This window comes from Oxyura jamaicensis, chromosome 3 (assembly GCF_011077185.1).
Source record: "Oxyura jamaicensis isolate SHBP4307 breed ruddy duck chromosome 3, BPBGC_Ojam_1.0, whole genome shotgun sequence".
NCBI classification, from domain to species: domain Eukaryota; kingdom Metazoa; phylum Chordata; class Aves; order Anseriformes; family Anatidae; genus Oxyura; species Oxyura jamaicensis.
This window is the reverse complement of record NC_048895.1, coordinates 99,112,609-99,130,910: the sequence shown is the minus strand read 5'-3', so window position 1 is coordinate 99,130,910 and position 18,302 is coordinate 99,112,609. Positions and strand designations below refer to the sequence as shown.

Genomic DNA, 18,302 nt, shown 5'->3' with positions numbered 1-18,302 from the left:
AAGCCAAACACATTACTAATAAAGCTAATAAAGCCATTTGTGGTCCCAAGTCTCGTCATCCCTTTTTCATAGACATCCATGCCTGATTAACTCAATTTCAAACCATTTGTCAAACAATTATGAGAAAGTTCTTACTGAGAACCTGTTCCTAACCTAACACAAAAAGAGAGTGGCAGAAACTCCCCATGCAGAAATTGCAGTTATATCTAAACTGTGTGATTTTTCTCAAACAACCTTTCGCTAAACCATCCTTAATGTTAAAAGATTAATGAACACCAGCACATACACTGATCCATCCAGAACCAGTGGACTTTTTCTGTGGAAAAATTATGGACATCACTTGTGAACATACTGGTACTCTGCATATGTTTATTCTGCTTACATGATCAATGACGACCTAAAGTCCATCTTTTATAAGTGATAAAACTAATATGCAATCCTGTTTTATTGATGCAATAGCAATCTTCTGAGTTGTACTTTTTTCTTTTGTAAATTCAAAAGGTGACACAGATGGAGTAATCAAAATTCTCACTGTTCTCTAAATCGAATCAAAAGACAAATTCCATCATAATATGAATATTTGTACCAGTACTCAGATGAAATGTCTTAAAGAAAACAAGAGGCCAGTGACATCCCTGGTGTGTTCTGGAAAAGGCAGCCTGATGCAATTCTGTCCCATTAAATTTAATTTATTTTGACTTTTGGCAACCCTATCAAGAAACTGAGGGGCAAAGAAGCAGTAAGTAATAACAGTGAGAACTGGGAAGCATAAGACCATTTGGGTGACAGCCTACAAGGCCCCAGACTTTTGTTTTTCCTGGCAGATATTTGGGATGAATTCTCAAGTACAAGGTATTTTTATGTGTATGTGTTTAGTTTTTGTTTTGTATTTTTTTTCCTAATATGTAGTAGAAAAACTGTCTTCATGTGTCAACTTAATTCTTCTTTTCCACCTTCATGTAGCTCTTGTTTGTGTACTAATATTACTGATTGTTTCTTGTTTCAGCTATTTGTACAAGAATGAAATCCAGTCAATTGACAGGCAAGCATTTAAAGGACTTGCCTCTCTAGAACAACTGTAAGTGCCTTTTCTCTTCTGTGCTGTCATCTCCATGGTTCCCCTGCAGAGGAAAAGTGCACGTTCTGATCCGTACATCCTGCCTGCATGCTTTGCATGTCTGCCCTCAATGGGTTGTTAGTCAGAGAGCCCCATAATCATCTGCATGTGGAAAAACAAAATTGATCTCTGTGTCAAATTCCTCATTTCTGTGTTTGTCTTTTTTTTTTTTTTTTTAATGATTTGCATTCCCTATGTCCCTATACATTATGAAATAGCTTTGACAAAGAAAGAGCACAATTGTGGAAAATGTTGAAAACTAATGTGTATTGCTTAGAGAAAGATTTTCATTTCATTTCTGTAGGTTTTTTAACATTGCAATTCCTTTGAGTACAGCAGTTACTTACTTTGTTTTTTAGTGTAACTAAAGCTGAATTGGTCTATTGAAGTTTATCTCAATATTGTTATATTTTATAAACAATAAGAGATTTTAAAATTAAGACCTTACTATTATTGATACCTGTTAATGATTGACATATACGGATGTTTAAAAAGTAAGAAAGTTCATTGTTTGTAATGCAGTTGTTTCAGTAATCTTTGTCTTCTAGAAAGATTGATTAGTCTTACACTTTCTCCTCTATAATGACTGAAGATGAATCTCTGCTGAAAATGAAAATGCAGTCAGTAGCATGACAAAAACTGACTGAATTGGTTCTGTTAGGTTTAACTATGTTTTGTTTTATAAACAGAAAGCATTAGTATGCATGATGGTAATGTTTAGAAAAGCAGAAGGAGACAGAAATGCATCACTATTTCAGAATCTGACCGCCAAATAACAATTCTAAACTGACAAGTCTTTGGGGGCTGAAAATCTCTTCTACTACAATATGTACCCGTTTCCTTCTTAGTATAAACCTCTAACAGACTTTAGTGGACATACTGTGTAAAATAATACTTCAGATAGTGTACAAATAATGGAAGCTCATTTTAGAAGGCAGTTGATGCCTTTTGAAGGAAGATCATCTGCACAAAAGCAAAGATTATAAAACATATATAAATGTCATTTGTTCCCTTAACACCTTTCTCTTCCTCTTCCTCTTGCTCTAGAAATGATTACTACAGCATATTGACAGCAACTGTTAGGGCTTAGTTGCATGCTAATAGCAATTCTTGTTTTCTGTGTAGAATTTTAAACACTGAGGCAGATTTATTGAATCACTAATTCTTTAATGTTACTCTGTATAAAATCAAATTTTAAACAAAGTTAGAGTCTCGTAAATAAGTCCTGGCTGTACAAGATCTGTTTTATCACATTATCTTTGGAGAGATACTGTGTTCATAAGACCAAACAACACCTTCCCAAATTCTCTAACTTCACCTTGGGACTGTGACACTTGTTCAGTGTGGCATTTCCAAGTTGCAGGCTACTGTGGCCTGTACAAAAAAAGTCAAAAGACATTTTGCAACTTGCATGCATTGGCTCAGCCAAATGCTCTTTTCCTTCCTTGCTCAGCAGAGTTCTCAGAGGTGTCTCTCTCCTGGTTGTGGCTCCACACCTCAGGAGAACACACTTGTTTCACAGTAATTTCCTGTGCTCCAATGAAACACAATGAAACTGATCATTGATTTTTTTAAATTAAACTGCAGAGTAATTATTATAATTATTATTATTTTTTTCATTCTTCAGTAGTAATACTGGAGAGAAATTGTATGTACAGATTGATTTAAGAAGACTGTTGCATGTATAAGGGAAGAAAAAGAAAAGCAGCCGCAAATACTGCTGCTGGCAGTATCCCACTAAAACCTCCACAACAGAATTCTTTGCTGCTGATGTAGTAGAAATATCTTTTTCCTCGGAAATTTCTGCCAGGACAATAAGATCTTTGAATCAGACCTTGAAATTCACTTGTGGTAGTATAAATTCTGAGAACATTTGGTATTTTTTTAGGTGCTTGAACACACTGAGAACTTGAGCCATACATATTTCGTCGCCTAACTCTTCAGCCATTGCAGAATGTGAAGGGAGAAAGACATCCATTTAAAGTGATTATTTAGGACCAGTTTAGACCCTTCTTAACCTGCAGGATATATGTTTGGGTCTGGAAAATATGACACAAACTTGCAGGAAATCTGTATTTTTGGAGCAGCAGCTTGAAGTCAGCCAGGGTGCCTGAAAGGAAACCAAAGCTGCCTCTCTCTGCCTACACCACTAGTGCATAGACCTCTAGTGCATAGACCACTGATTCCCACCTGAAACATCACAAATACCTGGCCTGGGAGGTCACAAGTTTCCGGTATTGGATTGCAAATTTGAACTCTAAGTTCAGTCTGTTCCCAGACACATGTACTTGTTCGTTGGCTTTCCTGCTATATTTTCAATATCTCATTTAAGAGATTTTCATGGGACAACATGCTTTCTCTGCAGTCCTCAACTAGTGGGAGTCCCTGATACTCATAGAATTATTTAAATGTTTATTCTTAGTGGAATACTAATTTCTCATTTTCTTTTAACTTTCACATTAACATACTATTTTTGTTCTTTGTAAGCTGTTGCTAGAATTATGCTGCAGATTGTATTCATATATACAAATCTTTGGGAAAATTAACATATATAAATGTTTTATTACATGCCGTGATGCAGCTTCTTTTATTTATTTTATGTATTTCCCTCAATTCAATTTTCAGTAGCTTTCAAAAGCTGCTATGATTTTTTTTTAAGTTTTATATTACAAAGAGTTCCTACTTGTTGAATAAACGTGAGGTTTTATGTAGATTTAACACAGTGGAGCCTGATTACAATCTTGATGTACTGCTAAAATGACTATGGTAGGGAAAATGAGACAATATAAAATAAATAAAATAAAATATAATAAAATAATTTGAGAGAAGGTATGTGAAGTACAGTAACTCTATTATTCTACAATAACATCAGCTGGGGTCAAGCATTGTAAATGGCTGGAATCTTGCCTCATTTTGAAAGTCTTTAAGTAACAGAATCTCCTTAAGCATCCTGTTTGAGTACTTTATACCATTACTGTAATGTTTAATCTGAATCTCTATCCTTGTGGTTTAAGCTGTTAATTCTTGTCATATGCCTGAGCAGGGCAGGAAAATCTGTTTGTTCATTGTCTTTCAAATAATCAAAATGGCAAACAAACTGTTTAAATATTTAGAACATAATTGATATGTTACTAATGAATTTTAAGTACTTTCCAAAGAAGTGGTGATACTATTGGAAATGCACAGTTGGCATATATGATAAAAGTAATCATCTACAATAAAGGATGAAGGAAGATAGGATCCGAAATTTACTGCTATGGAAGAAGAGAAATGCCATCAGTATTGAATTTTAATGTACTGTTCATCCTCCAAGGTTAATGATAACAAAGAAAAAAATTTGTTCTGTGCTTACTTGATCAAATCTTTATCTTCCTCTAGGTGTTTCTTTTATTTTTTTTTCTTTAAATATTTCCTTTCCTTCTGTTTCCTACTTGATAACGAATTCAGAATCAAAAAAAAGGAAAACACAAAAATCTTTAAAAACTAGTCTTGCTTGCTTTTTCTTTTAATTTGCAGTCTGAAAGTATTTTAATACCAAATTCATTCCATCATACTGTTTTTTTTTTTTTTTCAAGTGCTTGTTATACTCTGAACATAAAAGATGTCTATAAAGACATGACAATGTGAGATTATTTCTTGAATATGATTACCTTTTGGATGAATTTCCAGTCCAAGAAATTTTCATATTAATTAAAAAATAAAATATAGCGGGGGGAAAAAAAAAAAAAAAAAGCATTACTGTGGTTCACACAAGAAAAGAACGTAAGTAAACTAAATGATAAAATGTGAGTTAAGAGTAGGTCATACAGCCAGGAATTTTTTATTCTTTTTATATTGTATTTATAATGCATGACCTATAATGCAGTCTAGTTTCTGCCTCTATTTTTTTGCAGTTACATTTGTTGCTAATTGTTGTGTACGTATTTAACACCTTATTCTGTTCATAAATAGCCTGAGTCTAAAAAGGTCTCAGCCTTTTTTGAGGTCACTATTTAAAAACCTGCAAAGCCCTGCTTAATTAGTCATATAAGCAGTTCAGAGCATTCCCTAGCTGGGCTTCATTATTTGATTTTTGTGCTTACCGCAGTCAGCATGGTTTCTGATGAGGTAAAGTTGACAGTTACAATGTACTCCAGTGCCTGGATTACTGCAGTTGTATCTGCAATGATCTGAGGATATAAACAAGGCAAGGTTTGTAACAGAGGTATTGTTTTAATTAAACTGATTAATTTGGTTGGAAAAAATAAATGAGTTTTCAGGCACAAAAGCTATCCTTTACATCTTTAATTATTGTTGACTGGAATACTGAACAGCAGTTAGGATGTGTTTTTTTGGGTTTAATTAAATATGTGTCACTTAATCTGAGAGAGGTGCCCTCTCTTTTTCTGTCTTTGCTAATATCACTTCTGATCTGTGGAGCTGGGGAAGGTGCTGCGTGCTTCAGTGTGCCTGTTTTCGCCAACTTTATTTGTTCTAGTAAGAGGTATTACTCATGCTACAAATCTTGCCTTGTTAGTGCCAAAGAAATACAAGAGATATTTGAATGATAAAAATGCAAAGACAATTAACTATGTTAAAACAGGAAAAAAAAAAATCTCTGCTTGCTGTACAGGAAGAAATGGTGCCTGGATTTTTTTTTTTTTTTCAATCCAAAAGCAAAGCTGCTTTATGAGAAGTCACAACTCCTGCTGCTGCCTAGCTGTGAGCTGCTGGTGCAGTGGAGGTGGGAGAGTAGAGGCCTTGAGGCTTCCTGCCCCACCAGCCTTTCCACAGGACTGGACCTAGCTGGGGTCTCTCTTCTCTCCAGTGTTGATTTGAATGAAACTTGCAGGAGGTAGCTGCCTTTGAAATGTCTGTCTTTTTTTTTTTTTTTTTTTTTTTTTTGTCATTTACATGAAGCTGGCCAGTATTTTCAAAACGGAGCTGAAGACTGGCAGGCAAAGCATGATTACACATTTCTTGCTTCCTTATGCAAACAGGATCAAAATCTGTATTCACGATAATCTGTGGCCACATGTTGCACTGCCAGCGAGCAGGCTTGACGCTCCAATGTGCCTGATCACATCCGTGCTGCTTTACTGGCTTTCTTATTTATTTTTCCTGCGGTCCCCATTCACTGCTGCCTGGCATCATTCGCTGGCTTGTGCTCTGGCTGTGCTGCTGGCAGGGAGCTGGGAGGCTGCCAGGCACGTGCCTGGCGTCAGCGCCCCACGCGCCTTGCAGCGCGTGCTGGAATGAGAGCATCCACGGCGATCTCCTGTGGGCCCCGCGCTGTGCTCTCCATGGCAGCCATACAGCTCAGGTCAGGGAGCAGAGCAGTACAGAGGTGCTCTCATGGCCACCTTCTTCCTACTTTTTGTGTTGTGGGTTTGTTTATTTTATTATTTTTCAGAAGATTTGGTGGTCTCTCTCTTTTTCTTTTTTTTTTTTTTTTTTTTTTCTCTTTGTTATGAAATGAAGGGGTTTATCGTTCTTCAGCCTGTGATGATTTCTACATATACGATCTCTCCAGATGTTCCCAAGTTTGTCAGAGGTAGCAGTCAGACAGGAAGCTTTAAGAGGATACATTTGGATATAAAACGTATCCGAAGTCTATAAATCATTTTCACAATTCCATCAATTCCTTTTTGTTCTCTCCTCTGCAAAGCTGTGGGGCACCTACACAGCTCAGTCCTCACAGACAGGACAAGTATGAAACTACCTTTGAAGTCCTTATGAATAGCCTACTGCCACACCAGTTGCAGATTAATAATCTGGTTGATTGCCCCATTCCATTAAACTCTTTCCATGTTATGGGATTAATAGCTGTATGTATTTATTGCTGAATAATATTAAGAGCTTACATGAGCATCAACAGAGCATCAAACAGAGCACAGCAACTGGTGGTACCAGTTGCTGGGAACCCTTTGTCTAGGACTGATTCAGGTTTTATGCTATGATTGTTTTTGTCTTTTGAGCTGTTGAGAGACCTAGTAGCTTTAAATGCTAGTATTCATAACATTCTCAGCATCTTGAAATTTTCAATTTATTCTTTATTATTGAAATATTCAATTTATACGTTATTCTACTGGAAACTGTAAATATCTTAAAAACAATATGCAACATTTCCTATTAAAATACTATTTTTCTTTTTTTTTTTTTTTTTCATATATGCAAGACTTTGCAAAAGAATGCTCAAAGTATCTCCAAAATCTCCAAAGGAAAGGTCATCAAATAGTTTTTTTTGCAAGTATATGGGTACACACATACATGATATATAGCAGTGTGAAATCTTTCTTGCTTGTATTTTTCATATTCCTGTATTTCTTATATTCTAGTACAGAGTTCAGATGATATCAAAAGAATGTTAAGCCACTGCATCATGGTCATCATTTAGATGTGTAAAATGTGTAAAGAGTAGCAAAATGCTTTATAATATTTTACCTTCATTAAGGAAACTGTTTCAGCATTTTTCTTTTTATTTGACTTATTTTCAGGTATCTGCACTTTAATCAAATAGAAACGTTGGAACCTGAGTCCTTTACGCATCTTCCAAAACTTGAAAGGCTGTAAGTTTGTTTGTCTTGGGGTAAGATGCAGAAGAGTGAGCTTGCTTTTTGTTTGACTAAAATCAAATGTTCAAAATCAGAAAATAATGTTCTTATTGTCCTGTAAATTATTTCTAGGCTAAAAATAATAAAAAAATAAATAAAATAAATAAAAATCTTATTTTAACTGCTAAGTAACTTTGCCAAGAATATCTTTTCAGGCCTACCTTAGCAGAGTGACTTTTTTTTTTTTTTTTTTTTGAGTTGCTCATTTGAATGCTTTTGAACTCCATTTTAGTTTTTCAATTGTTTTATCATTCTGTGGCTTCTTTTCTCCCATATTTGTAATATACCTTAGAAATTAGGTAAAAATTATCAGTCAGTGAATTACAGGGAAAAATTTTTTTAAAAAATCTAAAATTATTTTCCATGGAAGAACTTTAAGAATAATATAAATGAAACGTATACATGTCAAAATCTGAATTATTATATGCATATTTCTGTGTTTTTTAACAGATTTTTGCATAACAACAGAATAGCTCATTTGATTCCTGGAACATTTAGTCACTTAGAATCTATGAAGAGACTGTAAGTAAATTGAACTATTATCAAACTAAAGAAAGTTTAAATAATCCAATTATATGGTATCTCATCTTGAAAAGTTTATCTTTCTTGACAAGGCTTTTCATTATGAAAGTGTTTTAAATATTAAATCATTTTTCCTAAACGGTGCTGCAGTTGTTTACTTACATAAGTGAGACCATTGCTTCATATCCTACCATCTTTAGTGACTAATTCCTTTTGTTTGTTTTCTGTCTTCAAATTATTTGTAGACGTATGGTCTTGTTCACTATCAGATCTTTGTTATGTAGACTAAATAATACACAAAACAGCTCCTTCCGTTTTACCGTCTTGTCTATGTCTTACTAGGTGATCCTTGTATGATATCCTTTAGTATCTGATTATTTGGATATTTTCTTTTGATTGCATTTCTAATATATTATTCAATAAAATACAATATTTATGTTTATATATTTATACAGTACAAATATATAATATATAAAATATAATACGATATATAAAACATAATATATACAATTGCTTAAATATTATACTATATTATATATTTATTTTTATATATGTATTTATTATATATATCTTATATTTATAATATTATATATTGAAAATATATTAGTCAATATATTAGTCAAAATGATCAAAAAGGTAACTACTCCCAAATATACACTAAAGTCACTTTGTCATGCAACTTTTATTCCAGTTTATACATATATATATTTAATGGTACAGATTACCATACTTTTTTTTTTTTTTTTTTCCTACAGAGCCTTCCACTTGAAAGCATAGTGCCCCACATAGTAACTAGAAAGAAAGGCAACAGAATTTATGGGTCTCGTTATAGGCTCCTGTTGCAGGAGGTTACTGACTAACTGAACTCAATGAGCAGCTTATTAAGCTTTGCACTTAAAACTGTGGGTCTTTGTCTCAGTTACATTACCAACAAAATGGGAAGTTGTAAAAAACTCAAGTTAACTGAACTTTTTGCTTGAATAAGTATTAAGCAGGAAAAAAAAGGGGGGGGGAGAATTGTATATGTTCCTTATTTTAGGAAGGTTTGTACAACATCTAAGTAAGTTCAGTTTTTTTCACTGAATGTGGAGTTAGAAAAGAAATCTTGTTCATATACTTGCTAGGTTGAAGACAGTTCTACCTGTGCAGTAAAAATTATATGCACTTTTGTAATAAAGACTGCCAGAATGCATACAAGCGAGTGACCACCAACTGCATTCAAGATTGCCTTCAAGATTGTCTGTAAATAGTCCAAGCTTGCTAATAGGAGCGGTGGCCACTTCTTGTTTCATGCAGGCGTTTGGATTCAAACGCTCTTCACTGCGACTGTGAAATCCTGTGGCTGGCAGAGCTGCTGAAGACATACGCGGAGTCGGGAAATGCCCAGGCAGCCGCTACCTGCGAGTATCCACGAAGGATCCAAGGACGATCAGTGGCCACAATAACACCAGAGGAACTTAACTGTGGTGGGTTTGCTGCTTCATGCTGACTTCTTTAATGTGTTAAACACACCCAGAATGTATTAGCATTTATTCTTCTGTTCTCTTTGGTAACACTGACTACTTCTGGTTAATATTGTGTATTTCCAGAACTCTCTCTGTGTTCCTTCCCAGTTTTTTGTCTTCTTCCTACGGAATTGGTCAGTTTTATCCCTGAGCCTATATTGAAGTATAGACTTGTTTGGAGTTTGCCATTAAGAAACTAAATGTGATTATCCAGAAGAAGTTTATTTTTCCTTTTTATATTTCAGATTTGATTGTCAACTAGGGTCTTTGGTATTATGTTAAAGTTGGTGTCCCATATTCCCTTTTACATAAGGGAGAAGAAGGAATAAAAACAAATGTAATTGCTTCTAGTGTCAGAGAATTTATTGTTAAAACTCTTGCTGACTTTGTTAGGTTAGGTCACTGGATTTCTTTTACAATCATCTGTACTTATTGGAAGTGCCCTACATGGTCACTGAAACCCTCTGTCACTGCAGGATTAATGGACACCCCAGGGCTCGGGCCTCAACACCTCACCTGTTCTGAATCCAAAAAACAGGTTTTCCACCATGCAATGGGCATTTGCCTTAGAAGATCTAAAATAATTAATTGACCTTTTATTTATACGTTGGGTATAATTCTGATCAGGGGAATTATAACCTTAAGTGTCTACAAGGTTCTTGGAAAAGATAGTAAAAGGGGATTTGGTGCAAGAATAATTCACATGGCATCCTCCCAACTCTCTGCACATCTAAGGAGCCTGAATATGGAAACTGCAGGAAGCAAGCTGGACAAATTATTCTGTAGGAGGTAGGTTAGGCGCTGATACTAATCTAGAGGAAGTTATTTTAAATGGCACGTGTGCTTGCTGCTTTAAAGTTTGTTCCTCATAAGCAAATTGAGCCTTTGTTCAAATAAATAAAACAGCTACTTTAGAACGTGATACAAATTTGCACAATCTATTTCCAGTCTGCTAAAAGTTCACAGGAAACAATGGAGGTCAGAAAGGCAGCAGTCATTTTTACATAAAGAAAACTGTGTTTAATCCTGCTTAAGCTTATAAATATTTTAACTTAAAAACATTTGTGGAAAATATTTTTCTACAAGGTATATAGAAAAAAAATTATTTACCATTCTTTAGTAGTGTTGAAACAAGTAAGGATTCCTTATACATTTTATTTTTGATACAGAGAGGCCAAGAATTACATCAGAGCCTCAGGATGTGGACGTTACCTCAGGGAATACAGTGTACTTCACTTGCAGAGCCGAAGGCAATCCTAAACCAGAAATTATCTGGCTTCGAAACAAGTAAGTTTAAAAGAGGAATAGAGAAGCTTGTTGTAAGTATGTTTGTCTGTGTGTGTGTACATTTCTGGGTGCATGGCCATACACATTACATGCTAACATATGGAATACTAACAGCAGAAACATATTATAATAAAAAGAAGTATATGGAGTAATAATGGCCCAGATCTGTTTTATTAGTAATTCTAAACTCTTAAGAGCTGATGATTTTAGAAAGTCCTAATTTATGACTACATATATATAATACTTTTTGTAAGTTTTTCAACTATAGTTATACATACAAAGTTGCTCACAACTGTAAAGCTGTAAATCACTTACATGTAAGTACCAGAGGATCCAACAAGGACATGTTGCACATGTGTTTTGTGGGCTTAGCTAATGTTTGCATATGCTGTGTAGGTCTGTTTATATTACATTTTGAGGCAGAGTAATAGCTGCTTTTTTAAAGGGCTCCAGCTGGACAAGAGTTAGATTTCAGAGGCTTCCTTGAACCCCAGTTCCAAAGCAGTAAGCCTTCATCTGAGTTGTAGCTTCATCCTAGAAAAGGGGATATCAATTGCCCCAAAGCAGACAAGTGCCTATATCACAGGATTATTCAGGGTTATTCCGGTTAGAGAGGCCCTCAGCAGATTCCTAGTGCAGCCTTCTCCTCAAGGCAAGGACAGCTACAGGAACACCTCAGGTTGCTCAGGGCTTTATTGTTTGGGTCTTAAAAACCACCAAGGCTGGAGATGGCACAAATTCATTGGGCAACCTGCTTGCATGCTTCTCCTTGTTTAGGAGGGTAGGGTCTAAAAAGGATGTGTGTCCCTTGGGAGCCAATGAGCCACCCTGGCTGCTTGAGCAAGCAGATCCCAGCTTGCTCCTGCAGAGCCACGCACATCATAGCTGAACCAGCCACACAGCAGCATGTCATCTCCCCAAAACTGACCTGAATTTACAGTGGGCACATTATTTGTGAGTTTACCACCAGCTTAATCAGACTTTGGCTTAGTAATTCTCTTACACAAATGGAGAACTTGATCTGGAAAACAAATTCTTTCACATTATATATTAATAAGGGAACCATTTGAGTTTGTTAGTTGCTGATAGAATGGAAGAACATAGAGTCCTGTTTCTGTAGGCTGATTTCAGTAAGATCCCTGCGTGAGGCAAGGGTACAGCATTTATGGAGTATGCAAAGAACAGAGTTTGGATGGTGTAATTATTTCATTAAAATTTTCTTTGGCTCATGTACTTTTTATAATAAACAAAGAAAACTTATTCAGAATACACATATGAAAGAGTTTTAAGAGGAAATTTGAGCTTGGGGTGTGGGATTATTGATTCTGGCTTGTTTCCTGGCTGCATGAATGAGAGAAAACTCTTTTCAAGGTAGTTGTATATGGCAAGATTTCAGTCAAAAGACATTAACCTGTTGAGCAATTGTTGAATGCTGAGTAGATCAGCAATCATACAGAATCACAGAATCATTAAGGTTGGAAAAGACCTCAAAGATCATCTGGTCCAACCATCCCCCTACCACCAATATTACCCAATAAATCACATCCCTAATCACCAGGTCCAACCTTTCCTTGAACACCCCCAAGGACAGTGAGTTCACCACCTTCCTGGGCAACCTGTTCCAATGCCTGACTATTCTTTCTGAGAAGAAATATCTCCTAATTTCTCACCTGAACCTCCCCTAGCGCAACTGGAGACCATTCCCTCTAGTCCTGTCACTAGTTACCTGTGAGACGAGGCCAATCCCCACCTCCCCACAACTCCCTTTCAGGTAGTTGTAGAGAGCAATGAGGTCTCCCCTGAGCCTCCTCTTCTTCAGACTAAAAAATCCCAGTTCCCTCAGCCACTTCTCATAGGACTTGTGTTCCAGGCCCTTCACCAGCTTCGTAGCCCTTCTCTGGACACGCTCCAGGGCCTCGATGTCCTTCTTGTAGTGAGGGGCCCAAAACTGAACACAGTACTCAAGGTGCGGCCTCACCAGAGCTGAGTACAGGGGAACGATCATGTCCCTTCCCTGGTCCTGCTGGCTACACTATTCCTGATAAAAGCAAGGATGCCGTTGGCCTTCTCGGCCACCTGGGCACACTGCCAGCTCATGTTCAGGTGAGCATCAACCGACACCCCCAGATCCTTTTCCTCTGCACAGCTTTCCAGCCACTCTGCCCCCAAGCCTGTAGCATTGAATGGTGTTGTTGTGGCCAAATTGCAGGACCTGGCACTTAGCCACATTGGACCTCATCCCATTGGCCTCTGCCCATCAAAAAACTCTTCTCTGACCAGGAATCGAACCCGGGCTGCGGCAGTGAGAGCGCCGAATCCTAACCACTAGACCACCAGGGAGGGATGGGGAGCATAAATCATAGGTCTGCTTTTTGTACACAGGGTGTGAGCTCTTCATCCCACTTCTGTGCTTTCTTCATCATCTGAGGGATGAAGTGAGAAACATTTCCTTCAATAAAATGTCCTAAATATACTTACATCATATCACAGAAATGTTTTACCCATGACATAGCATGATGAGCTAATTTTAATTTACATTTCAAGCCAAAGCAAATTACAATCAGGTTCATAAGTGCTCCTTGAACAATCCAGAGAGAGCTTGGCACCAGGAATTAAAGCAACTAACTCCTCTTCTAGTAGAATGTATTTTGAGTATTGAACATAGTGTACTTTCAGTGGAAACATTTGAAATCAATTTGCCGGTTAGAACAGCTTGTATTCTTAAAAGAGAATGAGACCAGGTATTTTGTCTTTTTTTTTTTTTTTTTTTTTTTTTTCCCATAAGCTTTTACTCATAAAAATATTTTGGTTTTTCATTTTGAAGGTGTAGTACTTGCATAAGCAAAATTAATTCATTTTTTATTTGTCCTCTTCTTCTTCTCTTTAGGAGAAAACTAAAAGTTCTATTATTTTACTTAACATGGTAAAACTTACTTTTTTCCAAGTTATATTGGGTAATATATTTAGGTTTTTATTATTTGACAGTTTTCTGTGCTTGTGATTTAAAGGTTTAACTCCAGCAGATTATTTTCTTCACAGTAATGAGCTCAGTATGAAAGAAGATTCCCGTCTAAACTTGCTAGATGATGGCACCTTAATGATTCAGAATACTCAAGAAACAGACCAGGGCATTTACCAGTGCATGGCAAAAAATGTGGCTGGAGAAGTGAAAACTCAGGAAGTTACTCTTAGATACTTTGGATCACCAGGTAAAAAAATGAAGTCTGGATTTTGCATTTCTAAAGGGAATTGTTTTCTTAATAAGATTACTAAAAATAATATGTATTGCTTCTTGTATCTTCTTGACATTGACAATTTTTGTGTGTATACTTACCAACAGGTGAACTTAAAATGTTGTTTCAATTTATACATGCCGTTGGGAAAAAATACTTAGTAATTCATTTCTTCTTGAGCACCCCATAGCTCCTTTTAGCCAGATTGGTTCTGGGTCTCAGTGTCTATGCCTCTAAACATCAGTAAATGAGGATATGATTAATAATTGTTTTAAACTGGGGGGGTAAGGAAAAAAAGATTAGGATTAAAGCAAGCAGAGTTTGCACCAAGATTAGAGGTACTTTTGAACAGAGCTATTATTAAAATAGAAAACCAAAACAACTTGGTTCCCCAAACTATTGCAATATTCAGCCAAATTAGTGCTCTCAGCTAAAAGTCGTATTTAGGCATTGTTCTTCTCTCACAGCCCGGCCAAGTTTTGTGATTCACCCACAAAATACAGAGGTATTAGTTGGAGAGAGTGTTACCTTGGAGTGCAGTGCAACTGGGCACCCTCAGCCGCGAATTACATGGACCAAAGGTGACAGAACCCCTTTACCAAGTGACCCTCGCATCACAATAACTCCATCAGGAGGACTTTACATACAAAATGTGAAGCAGGAGGACAGCGGCGAGTATACCTGTTTTGCAACTAACAGCATAGATAACATCCATGCAACTGCATACATCATAGTCCAAGGTGAGTATTACTTGCAGTGATATGCTGTAAAACATATTATAAAGAGTATATTACTTCAAGTTGTATGATTTTCTTTTTTTTTTTTTTTGAATTGCCAGAACCAAACTAAAACCATAAAGATTTTTTCTTTTAATTATATTATATATCAATAGTAATGTTTCTGTATATTTCACTCAGAGTAAGATATTATATATTCATTCTCTGAAAGTTAAATTCCATTGACTATTTACTGAAGTGAACGTTTGTGTTTTGAGATGCTTATGGTTTTGTTTGCTGCTATGAATAAAACATGCAATGCCCAGTTTGTGTGGGACTATTTTTTATCTGTAACAAGTAGCAGTCCTAGAGTTTAGGATTTATGCCAGGAATGGAGTTTCGAGTATAGATCCATGGCACCTTTCTCTTGTAGACAGACAGGTGAATGTGGGCACATTTTCCTCTGAGTTTCATGGAAACAGTCACTCTACCAGCTGAGGCTTTTCTGCAAAGTAAAAGTCAGAGTACTCTTAATGTATTGTGATGTATTGTTAATTTTGGTATTGCATGTCAGTAGTAAGAATGTAAAGTGTTTCAAGGACAATACATCAAAAAACCTTCTCCTATGCAGACAATATGTGGAGAATATTTCTTTTGCAGACATTTTAATGCTGGAACTTTTATCTGCAAAATGTTTTGAGCAATTTAAATTTATTTCTGTTTTAAGATATTAAGATCTCTGACAAATAGTTCAGGTTGCAAATGCTTTGTCAATGAGTTCAGTTTTTAAAGCTACACAAAATAACTTGTCCATGTGTTTTGTTCATTTATCATTCACCAGTGGATTATTGTGTTTTGAGAGCTGAACAAATTCCTTCTCACACTGATAATGTCATGATGCAGAAACTGTCCTGCACTCCACTCACTGTTTTCCTTCTGAATAAAGACAAACAAACAGCTAAGGAGGGTTTTGACTATGTTACATTTTCTTACATTTCATACAGTCATATATTTTTCAGTTTTGTTTTGTTTTGTTTTGTTTTTTACCAGTTTATTTTCTCTTCTGTAGCTCTACCTCAGTTTACTGTCACTCCTCAAGACAAAACGGTGGTTGAAGGACAAACTGTTGACTTCCCTTGTGAAGCACAAGGCTATCCCCAGCCTGTTATTGCCTGGACAAAAGGAGGTAAATTTGTTCTGGACGTACTTTTAATCTGCTAGAATAGATTTTGAAATGACACTTGAATTGAACGAAAATGCATGCATTTGTTTAGACACTTCAGTCCTGAAGGAAGGTTAATCTCTTTCTTCTTTAGCTAGAAAAGGCAAAATATCCAGCATAAGCTAGTTGCCTAAGTGTTCTGCAATATTGAATAAAAATGAGTTACTAAAATGTATGTCTTCATAACAAATTCCTGCTAATAAGGGTTTAAGAAATGCAAGCCAAATAACACGTGGCAATATTTATTACTGACAATTTACTACAGAATTGAGGTGACCATCACTGATGAGATCTAAAATAAGTTGGGATGTGCCCTCTTCAGAAACCAGAATAGTCCATCCTGGCATCAGTACAAATTCTGTGTACTGTGTTTCTGTTTCTTACCGGGGATCAGCAGGAACACTGGGATTCACTCTGCTGACTGCTGTATCAGGTTGGGGTTGTAAAGTCATTGAATCCAATGCAGTGGGAAGAAATACTCTAGAGGATGTTGTATGTAAGTAGGTATACCAGTTGAATCAAGTGGAGTAGCTCTAGCAGGAAAAGCAACTCCTAAGGAATTCTAAATTACGGTACATAAAGCAGATTTTTAACAAACTCTTGATCATTTTGATGCTGATAATGTCCCTGTTTCTCCCTTTGCCAAGGTTGCTCCAATCAAATGAAATGTCCAGAAAGGAAGAACAGGGTACAGACACTGTTGTGCCTTTCATTTCATTTGTATTGTATTATATTCCATTTTTTCAGAGCTGTATGTATTTTTCTATTGGTTGTCTAGATGGTCTAGGCAGATGAGATGAATTGTGAGTGTCTTTCACACTTAACAATAATATGAAATTAACAGTAATACCTGTTGCCATTCTTCTGGTGCCTTCTTGTTAGGATGCTTTGTCATGCTCCTTAAATGAAAATAGTTCGCTCTACCACAAAAGGAGAAGGGGAACAGATCAGGATTATGACTGTGTGCATACATATATTTGTGTGTTCATATTCTGTGAATTAAAGGTTTCACCAGTTCTTTCTTTTTAAGAAACTTTTAATTGTTTCCAATGTTTTATCAAATTTGAATACTTCCAGATTTCCCTATTTCTGAAACAAAGAGACTTTGTTCTGCACTGCAGTAAAGAGCAAAATGCTGTTTCTCTGTGTTTCAGGAGGCCAGTTGTCTGTTGACAGAAGACATTTAGTTCTATCTTCTGGTACCCTAAGGATTTCCAGGGTAGCCCTGCATGACCAGGGACAGTATGAATGCCAAGCTGTCAACATTATCGGATCTCAACGGATTGTTGTATACCTGACTGTGCAACCTAGAGGTACATTCTCCATATACAATTTATTATTTTCTTTTTCTAAAATGTAAGAATCAGAATTAATCAGTTTTGATGGCATAGTATGGCATATATGTGAATGTGAAGTAGGTTACATTTATCTTAGTTTAGAAGTAAAAAAGCTTTTGAACTTTTGAAGCAGAGCTTAAATAAACCCAGTGCTTGGGTTTTTCTTTAAAACTTTTGCTGAATATTACAGTAATTCTTGGTTGCTGGATTTGCACTTTAAGGTGTCTTATTAGCTCTTACAAATTGAGTGTGTGGGTCAGTGTGCCCAGATAGACTTCGTTCAAAGTCACCTGGAGAATACATAACCTTGCAATTAAGCACGGCCTTTTTTGATAAGAGCTTGTTAGAACAGGACTATATCTTTTGTGTTTTAGAAAACTTGTTCAGGGGGTTGCTCATATTTCACATTTCTGATCATTATTTCCGATCATTATTTCTGAGCACATTTTTTTTTTCTAAGTTTGTGGGTGTTCTTTAATAAATAACATATGGATACTTATTAGGATTTGAACAGAGTATCATTTCTTTAGAACAATCTGTATTCTGTGAAACAGGTTTATCTGATCTACTCTTGTTTTTAAAGAATGGAGGCTTGCTTTGTGGATGACTGTATTCCTGTGCTTGTGAAAGTATTTTTTCTTGTGAAAATGTTGTCTTTTTTTCTGTGTGCATGTTAGACTAAATTCTTATAAGACTCTATGCTGTTAACTAAATACTGTTATTGACATAATGTTTTAATGTCCAGAAACAAAACAGTTTATTTTACAACA

At 36.0% G+C, this 18,302-nt stretch overlaps 1 protein-coding gene across 2 annotated transcripts in view; it reads left to right on the top strand.

The window, feature by feature from the left end:
• Positions 1–18,302, top strand: part of PXDN (peroxidasin) — an 82,869-nt gene that overhangs the window by 33,259 nt on the left and 31,308 nt on the right. Inside the window, exons 4-12 of one of the 2 annotated variants that reach the window (XM_035321237.1) lie at positions 1,007–1,078; positions 7,594–7,665; positions 8,161–8,232; positions 9,529–9,698; positions 10,907–11,024; positions 14,064–14,233; positions 14,725–14,997; positions 16,043–16,159; positions 17,350–17,508. In XM_035321237.1, the coding sequence (XP_035177128.1) occupies positions 1,007–1,078; positions 7,594–7,665; positions 8,161–8,232; positions 9,529–9,698; positions 10,907–11,024; positions 14,064–14,233; positions 14,725–14,997; positions 16,043–16,159; positions 17,350–17,508 (1,223 nt within the window). The remainder of the gene's footprint in view (positions 1–1,006; positions 1,079–7,593; positions 7,666–8,160; positions 8,233–9,528; positions 9,699–10,906; positions 11,025–14,063; positions 14,234–14,724; positions 14,998–16,042; positions 16,160–17,349; positions 17,509–18,302) is intronic. The other variant, XM_035321239.1, reaches the window with a different exon arrangement.